The following is a 14697-nucleotide window of genomic DNA, read 5'->3' on the forward strand; positions in this document are numbered from 1 at the left end:
GCGGGAAGCTAAGCATAGGGGCGACACAAACACAGCACACCTGTCCTGTCAGTTTGTATGGCTTGGGCCAGATGTACCCACTCCTCAGAGGACACTACTGGGGGCCTGCGAGGTGGTCTGGTTAGTATCTTTTATGTCCGGAAACCACCCATTTGCCCACACGGATGCCTGTCTGTTCCAGGCACACCTTTCCCACATCACCTGTAGTGCAGGTCATGTCCACAAAGATTTCCATCCTGGGTCCAGGGAGGTCAAACGTCCCCTCCAGGACTACTGCCGTGTAACTGATAAGGTGTACTGACCTCTGGACCTAGCTCGAGCAATTACTTGACCTCTGTATCTGTTTCCCCATCTGAAACTGGCGATGACAACTCCTGCGTGAGACTGTTGTTGAGGATTATGAGTCGATATTTCCAAAATGCTTTGGGAAACACTGGGCATGCAGTTGGTGCTGAGAATCGTGTCTGATGCGCAGATGGTGCTTCAGAAGCACTTAGAATAGTACCTGGCACAGAGATGGTGCACTCAGAGCAGCAGCCATCACACACCTGGCATTCAGTAAGCACACAGGCATAAAACTGGTGCTTGGTAAGTATGTTAAAAGAAAAAAACCCACACTGCCAAGGAACACACTGGCATGTTTATATGTACACAGCAGAAAGTACAGAGTCTCAATAAGAAAATACACTCTGTGTTCAGGTGCATCCCACCACCAACCCCTCAGTTCACCCCACGTTGAGGACAAGAGGGAAGGGGACAACCATAAATAGAGAATAGAAGGGAGGGTTAATGCTCTAAGGGGCAAACACAGGTAGGGAACACACTGCTGGAAGGAGACATGACCTCTTCTTCCCCAGGAGAAAGCAATATAGCAGCACAGGAGAACAGTAGCCACGACTAAGCTGTGGCGTCTGGCATGGGGCACCTAACACAGGTAAGAGGACAGGGGTGGAGCTGGGAAGGAAGAGAGCAGAGATGGCTACCTTCCCTGTGGCAGGGCCAGGGGCCCTCAATTTATATCCATGAACTCAGAGTTGGCTGGGGTACCACAGGCTGGGGACGCTGGGGGGTCAGATAAGCTGGGCTGGGGTTGCAGGCGACGTACCACATCCTGGCGTTGGTAGAATAGGACATAGGCTGCCTTGGACTGCAAGGAGAGGACAGGAGTCAGCGTGGATCGGGGAGGAGGGTGTCGGGAGAAGGGAGGATGGAAATCACACCTCAATCTGATTCTCAGTCACAGGTGAGACACTGTTGTCATCGAAGTAGTGCCACTGACCGCTGTCCTTGTTGCAGGCAAATGTCGTGTCTATAAAAGAAGGGAAGCTGTCCTCACCCACCCTCCTGCCCCTAAGAGGCGTCCACGTCCGCTCTCACTCCTCCCACCCTAACGACCTCACCACCCATTCACACATCTGGGGACACCCACTGGGGACATCCTGACCCCCCAGCACACGGCCCTGCCACAGCCTGGCACATACAGTGTCCATCCCGCAGGCCCCCGTAATGGTTGGAAACTGCGATGAGATCATATTTGTACAGCTCTGGGGCCGACTCGTTCTGCGGCTTGATGACAAACTTGGAGAAGTCCAGGTCCCTGTGGGTGGGAAGAGGGTTAACACTGCTGGCGCCCCCTTCCCCATTGCCTGCCTTCCCCCCACAGCCAGCCTCCCCGGGCCCCGGACCGGATAGGAAACTCCACAAGGGTATCCAGCTTCTCGCGGGAGAACTTGGTGTAGGAAAAGCGCTTCAGGTGGATGATGAGCGTCTCCGGCAGCATCCACAGGTCCAGCTTCTTGGTGGCCAGCTGGTGCTGCTTGCAATTGGGGCAGTACCTAGAGATGGAGCCCGAGTCAGGACACAGACACTTTCTGAGCACCTACCGCATGCTCTTTGTGCCGTGCGGCCTTCGTGGGCCACGTCTCGTCCAGAGATGCTGCTCTTACTCCTAGCCTGCCTGTTACTCTAGTTTGCTCTCTTGACACGTTAAAATCCTGCCAAGTACTTACCAACTCCCCACTGTATACACTTTTGTACTGGCGTGTGTTTTTGTTTGGCTTCCAGTCTGTGAGACACTAGTCTTCTTTTAGAGCCTGCCTCTCTCACTCCAGTTTTCTCTCTTCTATTTTATTCACTGACTCACTCGCCAGGTATTTACTGACGGTCTACCGTTGAGTCCTTTGGCACTACTTTGTATTTCTATTCCCTTTCTGCTCCATGGAGATGCCGCTCTTATTTTTGAGACTGGTTTTGTCTTTTTTGGTTCTCTTTTTCTGTTTTGTTTATTCTGCAAGGATCTAATGAGTATCTACTGCACAGCCCACACCATTATAATCAGTGAGAAGAGACACACAGTGAACTTAAAAAGTCTTCCCCCTTAAGGGGTTCACTCTAACAGAAAATACAAAAAAAACGATGCAAAAGGGGATCTAGGAGGTGACATCAAGTGGCGTTACAGAGCTAGAAAGAGGGAATGGAGGGAGCTGATGGCTGGGAGAGGAGCAGCTTTTAACAGAAGAGTAAGAGACGGTCTCTCTGATGAGCTAACATTTGCTCAGAGACCTGAGCAAAATGGAGGTCAAATCCTGTGGATAACTAGAGGAAGAATGACCCTGGGAGAAGGAACAGCCCAAGCAAAGGCTGTGAGGTAGGAATAGGCTTGGGGTGTTGGTGGCCAGAGTGGCAGGAAGGTTTCGAGTGAGGGGGAGGGGGAAGGAGGTGTATTTAGTGGTGACGGACTGGAGGAGGTGGTCCCACCCAACTGCACCCCCAGAGGCCCTGTTCTGGGCCCTCACCAGGGGTTTTCCTTCTCCAGGGTCTCAGTGGTGGTGAAGAGCTCGATGCACTCCTGCAGCCGCACCGGAGCCTTCTTCAGCACGTACCCAACACAGTCATGCTTCACGTAGCCCTAGGTTGGGGGAATGGACAGCCAGGTATGAGGATGGGGGTTGTGGGGGATAAAAAGGAGTCGGGGTGGAAGACACACGCCGAGTGGTTAAGAGCACGGACTTTGTGTGTAGCGCAAGGTGAAAGTGCCTCCCATCCCCAGGATCTCGTTTACCTCAGCCTCCACCTCGTCATAGTAACGCTTCTTCATCTCTGGCTCCCAGTCGATGGCAATGTACGGCTGGGCTGGGGGCGAGGGGAGGTGGTCATGGGCCCTGCTGCCAAGCAAACCCCCCTCCCGCCTCCCCAACCCTGGCTCACAGCTGAAGGAGACACCATGGGTATCCTCGTTGAAGGTCGAGCGGTCGCTGGTCCCATTGGAATTCACTGTCTGCAGGGTGAAGAGGTGCTTGCGCCGTGCTCTCTGGGGCCAGTGGGATGGTCCAGGGGAGTTGTCCACGGGGGCCCGGCTCCCGCCCGCGACTCCAGAGCTGGGCCCAGCCTGCTCCGTCCCAGGGTCTTGGGAGCTGCCCCCAGCCACATGTCCAGGCTTAGGGAGGTTGTCCTTATCCTCCAGGTCTGCTGGGACAGGAGAGGATGTCAGAGGTGGAAATGTGTGAGCCCCAGGGGGTTGAGCTGCAATACACATCCATGTGGACCCTGTGTGGGCCAGACCGACCCCAAACCCCCTGACCCTCCCTCAGGCCATGGGACTGCTTGTACAGACCCTCATCCTTGCCGATCCTCTCTCCTTTCTCCTCCTCACCTTTCTCATCCCCATCATCCTCGTCATCCGAGCTGGGTCTGGTCACATAGCGTCTGCCAACAGAGCAGAGAAGACTCTCAAGGAGGGACCCGAGAGCAGGGAGGACAGAGCCCAGAATCCTACTTTGCTTATGATGGGAAGCCACTGGTAAACCCACACACACAAACAGTTCTTAAGAAGGAGCCCGGAAGGTCTCAGGAGATGTCAGAGGGACACTGGAAGAGGCAGCCTGACAATGTAGGATCTTGTGTGCCACAGTTAAGGAGCATGGATCTTAAGTATGATAAGCCACTGGTAAACAGGCACACAATCAGCTGTAAATTTCCATCAGGGAAGGCCTCTGAGAAGCACTTGTAAGTGCAACATGAGAGAGAGGTGAAGCCAGATAACGCACTGTTGTTTGCCTTGGTAAGGACTCTGGATTTTAAGCACAATGAAAATCTATCAGTAAAAACACAAACAACCAAGCCTCTCCAAGGAAGAGACAATTAAGTACAAGATGAAGTCTGCATTTTGTCTGTCTTGTTCACCTCTGTGTATCCCCAGCACCTAGGAGAAGTGGTGCAAAGTCAGAAATTTAGAGAAAGAAAAAAGCCTACAAGTTCCTCTCTGGCCATGTTAAGTTTGAGCTGTCTTCTGGATGCAGACGGGAGGTGGCAACTAAGCAGCTAGACGCCCGGATCTGAGTTCTGACCCCACCTCCCTGCCTGACCCCAAACAGCAGACTCACGAGAGGCGGTACAGCAGGATGTGATACAGGGCGTCCCAGGAGAGCCGGTCCCGGGGCACCGACACCAGGAGCGGGTGCCCAAAGAGCATCAGGCCATAGTAAGAATTGTTGTAGTCCCGGGCTGGGGTGCGCTCCCGCAGGTAGATAGGAAGCACAACGTCCTCTCTGGAGTTCTCGCCAATAGCAGCCCTGCCTGACACCTCGTATCTGTGGGGGATGGACATCAGGTCACGCCTGATCAGAACACCCAAGAGGGATTCGAGGATTCTACCCCAGTAGCTCCAGCCACTCACCACTCACAGCCTGAAAATATTTTTAAAAGGGTCCGAAGAGTTACCCAGGGTTCTGTATTTTACAAACTGTTGGATGATTTACACAGCCCTTTGTTTATGTGATGTTAGATAAAGTACTTCGGTGTTATCAGTGCACTGAGGGAGTTGACAAAAATTTTTTGTGACACAGGGATCTAAAACCATTTTCTTTTTGGAAAACTAAACTGCTTGGTGTACAAAAATTTTTCTACTCATAAAGCACCTTCTATTTTAGTTACCCAAAGATTTCAAACTTGCTCTGAATGTTCTCATGTTCAGAAAGCATCTTAGTGTTCCCCATTTCAAAAACCACTTGGGTTTTTGAGGCATGCAATGTGAGTAAGGAGTGCAGATCAGCATCGGGTACATACAAGGTACTAGTTAAGTGCTGACTAAAATAAAGAAACAGGAGCCTCCCTCACATAACAAGGAGGAAAACACCCAAGGACACCCTGTATAAGGATGTGGCGCCCCACTCACTGACAGCCCCTAGCCCCCTGCCCCACTAAGGCACATGGCCGAAGCCCCGAGCTGCGCAGGTGCCCTGTGAATCAGGCCGAGGAAGGGAGAGGGAAGGTGGTTAACGGAGGAGGTTCCTGAGAAGCCCTCATCTCCCCTCGTCCTCTCACTCACATGAAGATATCATCTCGGTCCAAGATGCTGCTCAGAGACTCCTCCAGCTGGTAGATCTTGTAGAAGCGGTGACTGAAGACATCGGCCACCATCATCTGAGAATGGGATGCAGAGAGGGGACCGGTCAGTCTGCCAGGTCTCCCCCAGGCCCTTCTGCCTCTCTCTGCCCCCCTGCCCCTGAATCCCACCCTCCTTCTATCTGCAGAGCCTCACCCTTTCTGGCGAGACACCAGTGTGTTTGGCCAGAGCCACACACAGATCCGAGATCTTGCCTTTCTTGGGGACCACGAGCCGGTGCTGAGGGAGGAACGGTATCCACAAAAGAGCAGAAGGATGTGTGGTGAGTTAGTGAAGGAAACCCTGAGGTACGACAAGAGTAATCAAACGAACTCTGACTACATGTTCCTCATTACGTCCCCTGTCCCCATTCCCCCCATACCTGCTCTGGCTTGCGGCGGGGGGCCATGGAGACAAAGAAGACCTCCATGACCCTCTTGTGGGTCATAGGCAATGGGACACTGAGGTAGCAGAAGGGGTCGAAGGTCACAGACACGTTGCCACAATCAGGGCACACCACCGTGGACTTGAAGAGGCCATGGAAAGTGTCCACAATCACAGAATCGTTCCGCCGTTTGTGGTTCTGCCAGGCCTCCTGAGCAACCTCCTGTTGAGTGTCATGGTGGGTGGTGAGGCTTGCCCGGGGCCGGGGAAAACCATGGGGTGGATGTGCATGGGATTAAAGTTAAGGTTACGGCCACCGGTAAAGTCCAGAGGCAGAGTTACAGTGAGGGCTATCTGGAGACTGCGTTCACTGTCGGGGCCGGGGGTTATTTGGGGCAGGAGACCAGGTGGGGGTTAACTCTGGGTTGGGCGTGAGTGCAGATGTGGCATTGGAGCCAAGGTTGGGACTGAGGTCAGGGAAGAGGAGCTTAATAGAAAATGGTGGTGTGCGGGATACTCCAAGGAGGCCAGAAAATTCCTGAGGCAGGGCCCTAGTGGCTTTAATGAGGCTCTCAGGATGGGGGTCTTCCAGGAGCGCCCACCTGATCTGGCCTCCCAGCAGCATCGCACAGTTCCACATATTCCTTCTTCTTAACACGATTGAGGTCCTCGTGCAGCCCATCCAGGAGGAACGACAGCAGCTCCTGTGAGTCATGCTGCTGGTAGCCCAGAAACTGGGACGCAAAGTGGCCGACCTTGGTCTGAGAAGATGGGCAGGGCCGTCAGAGCGTGAGGGAGTTGGGGGATGGGGGCACAGAGGAATCGGCCAGGGCTGAGCCACACCTTGAACACGTGGGGCACGATGGAGCGGTGGTGGCCGGACCACGCCTGCTTCACCAGGTCCGCATAGGCCTCTGCGATCTCCCCCTTCATGCCCAGTGGGTTGCAGAAGTTGAGCTCCTCCAGGTAGCGGTTTTTGAGGAAGTAGTTGGTGAGCTGTGGCACGTTGCTGAGGCACTGCAGAAGGCAGGGGCCAGGTGCATGAAGAGGCGAGAGAGGTAACCAAGGTGGGGACAGAGGAAAGGGAGACAGGAGGAAGGGGAAAGAAAGAGAAGGGGCAGGGGAGTAGGGGAGAGAAGAATTTCAGGAGAAGGAAGAATGTGGTGACGAAGGAGAGAAGACAAGGGAAAGCAGGGAGCAAGTGGAAGGAAGAGGCATTAACGTTTCAGAAAGTAACGTGGGCATGTCGAGCCAGACTGTGGGGCCCCAGCTTCCAACTGACCCCTTGCCCTGCAGTACCCCCCTAGCTCTGTCCCCAGTCTCCAACGCTCAAATCCATCCCTGCGCAGTGCCAGACCTAGACCTAATGGCTCAACCTGCAGGGCCGAGTTCATGAAGCACGTGTTGCCCAGATTGGTGAGACCACAGATGCCCGGCTGGCCCTGGAAGTCCTCATCCTCCTCCGACGCGCTGCTCCTGGGACGGATGAGAAACTCTTATCAGCTGAGGACCTACTACTTGTGGGTGGAATGTGCTCTTGGGCTCAGTTGTTCTGCCTACTGTGGGATCCCACTCTGGACTGGAAACCCCAAGGGCTCACATGGCGGGCAGCTGTGCGCTGGGCCAAGTGCCATCCTTGTTTCGGGTCTCCATGATGACCACCTGGGTTGGAGGAAGAGGAGTAAAGATCAGGAAAGGCATTCATGGAGGGCCCATGGACACCTAGCCCTCACTTCCCCCAACCTGAGCACGGGTGGTGGGCCAAGAAGCCCTCCCCACCCTTACCTGCCCAGTCTTGAGAGCGGCGTCAAGCACTGTGACACGTGTGTTGCACAACCTCTCAAAAGAGCCCTCCGCGTTCTTGATCCACAGCCGTGTCTCTTCCTGGGGGCTCACCAGAAACTGCTCTTGAGCGGTGCGCAGAACTAGGTCTGTGGAGGGTGATGGAGCACATTCAAGGTCTTCCTGGGACCCTGGAGGATCCACCCATCTTGGCATCAGATTCCTTAGGTCACCGAGCTGTGACCGTGGCTGGGAATGCCAACCCATTCTGCGACCCTTAGACTCACCAACAGAATCTGTGTGGCTGAACTGAGCAGTGTGAGCTGTGTCCATATCACTGTGCTGGATGAGCAGCAGTTCTACTGGGTACACTTCAACTTTCTGGATGCTGGACAGCTCCACGACCTGGAAGGAGGGAAGGATGCACACACAGGTGTACCCACCCAACACACACATGGACACAGGAACGACGACCTTTGAGATCAGAGGAACATCCACACAGACAAACACACATGGCATAGACACATGTACGAGGCTCTGTGAGGGGAGCACACACAGGCGAGCAAATGCAGGGGACACAGCAAGATACCGTCTAATGACCTGGGAGAGGAGGAGAGGGCAGACCCAGGTGTATGGATACAGCATACGTGAACACACAGGTCTGGACACACATCCTGGGCCTATGGAGGCCTTCCTCCTACGCTCCCCGCCCTATAAAAGCCACCCCCCAGCACCCTCCCCACCCACTATACCTTGCGTTCAATGGGAGGCTGGCCATGCTCTAGACCATACCAGTTGACCAGGTAATGCCAAGCAGCCGCTGGGAGCAGCACATAGTCCTCACCTTCCACCAGTCCCTTCTTGAGGCGCCAGTTTACCTGGTCTGCAGGAGGGCGGGGGGAGGTGGCAGAGGAACAATCAGGGAAGGAAAGTGATGAGTCACTCTGGCCATCTCACCAATGACCTAGCACAGAAAAGGGGCTCATGATCATTTGCGGGGACAAAGATGACAAGAAGTCCAGGCTTGGCTGATGTTGGGAGGCAGAAGCCTGGTACCTTCAAAGAGCTCAGCATTGTTGATGCAACCAGGGAAGGTGCTGGGGTCCTGGTCTCCTCCCTGCACGTATACTTCCCACTGCTTGTACCAGTGCTGCTCCACGAGGAACCTGGACCAGACAGGTGACAGGGGTGTCACACGGCTATCTGGGGGTTAGTGGTACCACTTCACACGGTTATTAGACTAAAAGTATCAACATGTTACAAGTCAAGATGACAAGTTTCATGAACACCTGAAACTAATACAGCGCTATACGCCAACTATATTTCCGATTAAAAAAAGAAATTCTTCCCATAATTCAACATTTAAAAAAATTTTCAGCATCATATAAAAATAAATTAGAAGCAAAATGTATTCGGTGAAATCCAGATTTGGATAGAATGCTTAACTTCTTAGGATACTAAAAGAGATTTGATGATTAAAAACAGAAAGTGTGCTCAATAACGGCAAAAAAACAAAACAAAACAAAACCCATACCCATACCCATGGTGCCAGAAAACAGGAGATTTTATTATGGAATAAACAATAATTCACTTGTATTAGTCTGTGGGGTAACACAGTCAAATTAGGTTCAAAATAACTTATTTGCAGCTAATGTTGTAAGACTTAGCCATTTGTTAAATGTGCAGTGTTTGTAAAGGATACAAAAATCTTCAGCTAAGAAATGGATTGTTAAATTCTGAAAACCCGCTCAGAAATCAAAAAGAATTTCAACTGCTAAAAGAATCATAAAGTTTTCCTTCAAAAACTGTATACTGCCATCTTAAAAATAATTTCTTATTTAGGATTTATTTTGGCTTTAGAGTAAATTTCTAAGTGTATGGTGACTAGCTCACTCTTTATGTAAAACTGTGGTTAAAAACATAAAATTTACCACCTGAACCACCTTTAAGTGCAGTTTGACCTATTCTCTTTTAAAGGAGACTTTTATATGCACTACTAGGATAAACATTTAGGACTGTTGAAATCTGCCTTTGTAAAATGTCATGAGAAATTCTGAAGTCTGCAAAATACTTGACATATAATAAGTGCTAAATGAACATTAGCTGTTACTGTTCCGATCCCAGGGCTTAGACAAAAAAGTTCATGTACACGTAATCCTCGTTCCCCCCTCCAACTCCAACACAAACCTGCTCTGCTATGGAATTTTTTTTTTCTTTTTTTTTTTGGCTGCGCCCACCCACAGGGATCGACCCGTGCCCGCTGCAGTGGAAGTGCGGAATCTTAATCACTGGACCGCCAGGGAAGTCCCTGCTATGGAATTGTTGACACATAAAAGGCTGTCCCAAGTATTTAACAGCCTCAAATAAACACTTTTTTAAAAAAAATTACAAAACTGATAAAAAATACGTAACAGTTTTCCAGCGATTTAACTCTATAAATTGGATTCCTTAAAATGGCAACTTTTCTTTGTTTAAAAAAGGATCAGAAAGGTAGGGGGATGGGGAGATAGAAAAACCCTGGAATAGTCACATGTTGCCCAAATAGGCAAACTTTTCTGTGGGTTTTTATTCATTTATTTATTTTGGGGGTTGCAGTGACCCCCACAGACCCCGTACTTCATTCATGCCAGGAACACACACCCTCCCCACTCCAGTGGCTCAAGCCACAGACACTTCCCATCACTCATCTAGAAAACCCCATCACGGACCTTACCCTCTGCCACTTGTACCTTCACCTCCCCTTCAAGGTTTTAATTGCCTCCATTGATGGTCTATGAGGTTACTCAGTAAAGCTAGTTTATTGTTAATGGGACCTTCGAAGCAAAAGGAGCCACAGCTCAATGGGTTTTTTTAAAAGCAGATTTTTAAGGAAGATTAACATTAAAATCACTTTTTAGAGTGGTAAGCAAAACCTCCAGACCTGGCTACAACCTGGATTTCTAAAGCCGTCATAGAAGACTGAAGTTTTACATAAATTTTCACAAAGTATCACTAGCATGTTTTTTCAATTCAAAGACACAAAAACTTTTTTAACATCTCTGAATTGGGATGGCTCATAATCTGTCAGCTCAGGTGGCAGTCATGACAGAGTTGTCATTGTCTAATGAAAAAGCATCACATTGTTATTTACTCCTACACTTCAATTTTTTTTGGTTGCTACTGTAAATGGTATCTTTCAAATTTTAACTTTCTAATGTCTTGTTGCTAGTATACAGAAATAAAATGGATCTTCCTAAAGTCACTTATGTTTGTGTTTCCTCAAATTTGTTAAAATGATATGAAATATGTGCTTATGGAAAGAAATTACTAAAAATATTGTCTGTCCTCTAGATTTCTCTTGTGTCTGGAGAAAATATTGGTTATTCTGGTTAATCATTACACTAGGTATAATAATTACAGAGAAATAGAAATATGGATGTAAACTAAGAGATGGTTTCCTACTTGTTTTATTAAAAGGTTGTTAGCTTATTCAGATAGTAAATGTGCTATTACATTGTTCTAAATTTATTATTTACATATCTGTATAAGCCTACATACATAAATAAGAAGGCAGGCATATAAATAAATCCTTTCTATAAATTGTTACATGAATAATGTACCAAAGGAGAAAAATTAGAATTTGGGCCTTTTTCTGTAAAATGACTACATTAATTTATGCCCAGACTGGAAGTTCCTTTTTCTGTCACCAAATTACTGTTAACTCTTGGTACCTTCTGACATCTCCTTAGCTCATTTTTTTAAAATAATTCTTTCTTTAAAAAAAAGTTAAGCTCCTAAAAATCTTTGTTATTTATTACTGTGTTTTACGAGGTTGACTATAAATATTTCTTGTCTTTACTTCAATTTATATCTTGTTAAAAAACAACTATTCTTCCTTTGTCTTTCACAAATTCAGGCCAAAGTCAGAATAACAACACTGTTAAGATGTTCTTTTCTGTCTAAACTATCTCTGGGAGATACCACAAAGATCTGCTCCTTTGCCCTATAAAAGGAATGACAATAGCATCATTAGGTTTATCCAAAATTCCCCCAATTTTAATTAACTTGAAAATTTCAGAAAAGCTTTCATTTTTCAAACTTGATATTTTTAAAAATGACAAACCAAAAAGAAAGTTTATCTTCCTAGATTAGTTATTAATTATATATAATTAGATATACTAATATAAATATCTTTCAATAACTGCATACTTTTCAAGCTAAAAAGCATAATGTTCAAGCAACAAAGACTAGTACAGTAACTGTCTACCAAAAGATCCCCCCTCCAGGATGCTAGACTCACAAACTCCTTTCCCTTTTTGGTTCACAAAAAGTCTGAACAGGTACTAAGGGTGCCGACTCAATTAGAGGGGAACTGTCAGAGGCCTATTGTTTTTTTCAGTCTTTCATTAGATCCAGTGGCCAAAGCATATTTACCTTTTGTAAGAGCTATAGCAGCAATCGCCAACCAAACGTGTGAAAATTTCAGTCGGTTTAGTTCTAGGGTCTTCATTAAGGGTAACGGTTCCCCATGCTGTGCAGACTTCTCCATTGACAGAAAACCCTCAACATTTCTAGGCTAGTCTCTTAAGCTCCAGTGAGACGTTGCTTCCCCTTCACACATCACAGTCGATTCTGCAATACTGAACCCAGCCACCCACCTTCCTTAACCTGAGCAAAGAGAACCTCATGCTTGCTTACCTCTGTTAGGAAACTATCCCCACCCTGCACAGACCTAGAGACTCCAGCTATCCCAGATTTGTTTTAGATGGTTCATCCTCGAAAATTTGCCAAGGAGGCTAAACTATCACAGATTTGAATTTTCTCTTAAAATTTAAGCTTCTCCTAGAAATTAAATCAATTTAGATGGCCAAATTAATTAAATGCGCCCGCCCAAATATGCCAGCTGACAAAAGATAGAAGGTGCAAATATTAATATGGATATTAGGTATATGATTTGGGGTTAGTCCATGACTTTGAAATGCTTTATAAGCACAAATTTCCTGACCACTGCAGCAAACCCCTATAAAATAGACAGCAAATTAAAGAATCTTGAGGTGCTCTGCTCTAGATAAGCATTAAAAAATGGAGCTAAGGAAAAATGCTGCATATTATCCACAAAAGCAGAGATAAACTGGTTTCACTGAACCAACATCGATGGGATAAATTTTTTTTATTGACAGAGCATAATTTTTTATTCACATGACATAAAATTAACCATTTAAAAAGTGAACAATTCAATGGCATTTAGTACATTCAGCATTGTGCAACCACAACCTCTATCTACTTCCAAAACATTTTCAACACCCCAAGAGGAAACCTGGTACTGGAATGGATTGAGGTTTTGCCTTACTGGAGAGCTATAGTGTAATGGTAAAACAAACTGCTCAGTTCCATATTTCCGATTTGGGGAATCTCAACTTGTCTCTCCAGTAACAGGAATATATATTTCGCTAGTACTGTGATTAAATAACTCTGTAAAATGAGCAAACCTCACTCCTAAAGGCTCTCAGGTGAGAGCATGCTTGAGGCGTTCGAGGAACAGCAAGAGTCCAAAATGGCCGGATGGGGAAAGTGAGGGGGAGGGAAATCAGAAGAGCATGGGAGAAGATCAGAGCCAGGGACCAGCCTCGCAATCCTAAAGCCTTGCAAGTCATTGTAAGAATTTTAGCAGTTACATTGAATAAAATGGGAAGACTGTTAAAACATTTTGAGGAAAGGATGGACATAAATTATTTTTAAAAAGAATTACTGTGTACGGAAAGAGGAAAACAGTACCTGCACAGTGGAGAATCCCAGCAGATACCTTCACCAAGTGATCAAGGCTAACATCACCAATGACGTCATGTGAATACAGAGTACCCACCTGACATGATGCAAAGGGCACACCATGTGCATCCAGTCTGATTTCATATATATCCTCAATAAAATGAAAGCTTAGACCACAAATACTATTCAGGGATGCATACAATGGTGGGGAAATGTTAACGAAATTAAAAATTCAGGGTAATAACTTCCCCTGGCAGGGAGGGGGACCTTCATCTGGGAGGGGCACAGAAGGATTTCTTAAGGTAACGGTCTGAATCTTAACCTAGGTGATTAATTCACAAATTTTTTTATTATTCTTTAAATTTTTTACTTTGAAATAGACTCAGAAAAATCGCAAAAATAATACAAAGAATTCCCGCGTGCCCTTCATCCAGATTCTCCAAATTTAAAATTTTACCCATTTGCTCGATTATTCCTTTAAATACGTTTTTATATATGCCATTCTTTCAACGATTTCAGAGTAAGCTTGCTTATACGATGGTTCTTTACCCCTAAATATTTCGGCATGTATTTCCTAAAAACAAAGATATTCCCTTTCATACTCAAAATACAATTATCAAAAGCAAGGAATTAGCAGTACTAATAGCTAATCTTCAGACCTTAGTAAAATTTTACCAATTTCCCCATTCATATCTTTTACAGTAAAAGAGAGAAAATTCATTTTATGAGAAAAAACTTATTTTTAAATAATTTATTTTTTCTGCTCCGGGATCCAACCCAGGATCACACTTTGCATTTAGTTATCATGACTCGTTAAATCCCGTTAATTTCTTCAGTCTGGAACAGTTCTTCATCCTTTGTCTCTCACGACCTTGAAATTTTTGAAGAGCACAGGCCGTTTATTTTTATAGAATGTCCATCAACCTGGGCTACGTAAACGTTTCATATAATCTTTACAGGTCTTACGTATTTCACAACTTAAAAAACGAGATACAACTCGGCGAGAAATAAAATGAACCCAGGAACAGTACATTTCAAGCACTGGTTAGCAAAGAAATCAATTAAACAAGCCGATTTATCAAGATACGCGTTGACATTTTAAAAAGCTATTTGTTCCTGATTACAAAAACAAAGCATTACAAAACAGAAAACAAATGTAACATCGAAGGCCCCTCCCGTGCCAATCACCTGCACTTTCTCCCGTCCTGGGAAGAAGGGCTCGGCCAGAGGCAAAAACCTCGCCGCGTCACAAACTTTGCTCATTCGCAGGCGCCATTTTCTGCTTCACAAGGCACCACCTCCCCTCTGCAGTCTTTCCTCTGCCCCAGGACACGCCCCTCGGCCTACGTCACAAGCCTCGTTCCCAGGCTCCAGCTCCCTCCATCACTCAGGCTCTGACTCCC

General features: G+C 47.0%; 1 protein-coding gene across 1 annotated transcript in view; it reads right to left on the bottom strand.

The window, feature by feature from the left end:
- Positions 1 to 618: 618 nt before the first annotated feature.
- USP11 (ubiquitin specific peptidase 11) overlaps positions 619 to 14697 on the bottom strand; it is a 15115-nt gene continuing 1036 nt past the window's right edge. The window contains 20 exon segments of the mRNA XM_024749611.1: positions 619 to 1147; positions 1221 to 1309; positions 1482 to 1597; positions 1686 to 1835; positions 2796 to 2908; positions 3062 to 3132; positions 3223 to 3465; positions 3653 to 3705; positions 4383 to 4589; positions 5327 to 5421; positions 5540 to 5623; positions 5766 to 5990; positions 6370 to 6528; positions 6611 to 6784; positions 7144 to 7243; positions 7368 to 7429; positions 7553 to 7698; positions 7837 to 7954; positions 8302 to 8432; positions 8606 to 8715. Of these exon segments, the coding sequence (XP_024605379.1) occupies positions 1010 to 1147; positions 1221 to 1309; positions 1482 to 1597; positions 1686 to 1835; positions 2796 to 2908; positions 3062 to 3132; positions 3223 to 3465; positions 3653 to 3705; positions 4383 to 4589; positions 5327 to 5421; positions 5540 to 5623; positions 5766 to 5990; positions 6370 to 6528; positions 6611 to 6784; positions 7144 to 7243; positions 7368 to 7429; positions 7553 to 7698; positions 7837 to 7954; positions 8302 to 8432; positions 8606 to 8715 (2584 nt within the window). The 3' untranslated portion in view covers positions 619 to 1009.

Source organism: Neophocaena asiaeorientalis, unplaced genomic scaffold (genome assembly GCF_003031525.2).
Source record: "Neophocaena asiaeorientalis asiaeorientalis breed wild unplaced genomic scaffold, Neophocaena_asiaeorientalis_V1.1 scaffold1052, whole genome shotgun sequence".
Lineage (NCBI taxonomy): Eukaryota > Metazoa > Chordata > Mammalia > Artiodactyla > Phocoenidae > Neophocaena > Neophocaena asiaeorientalis.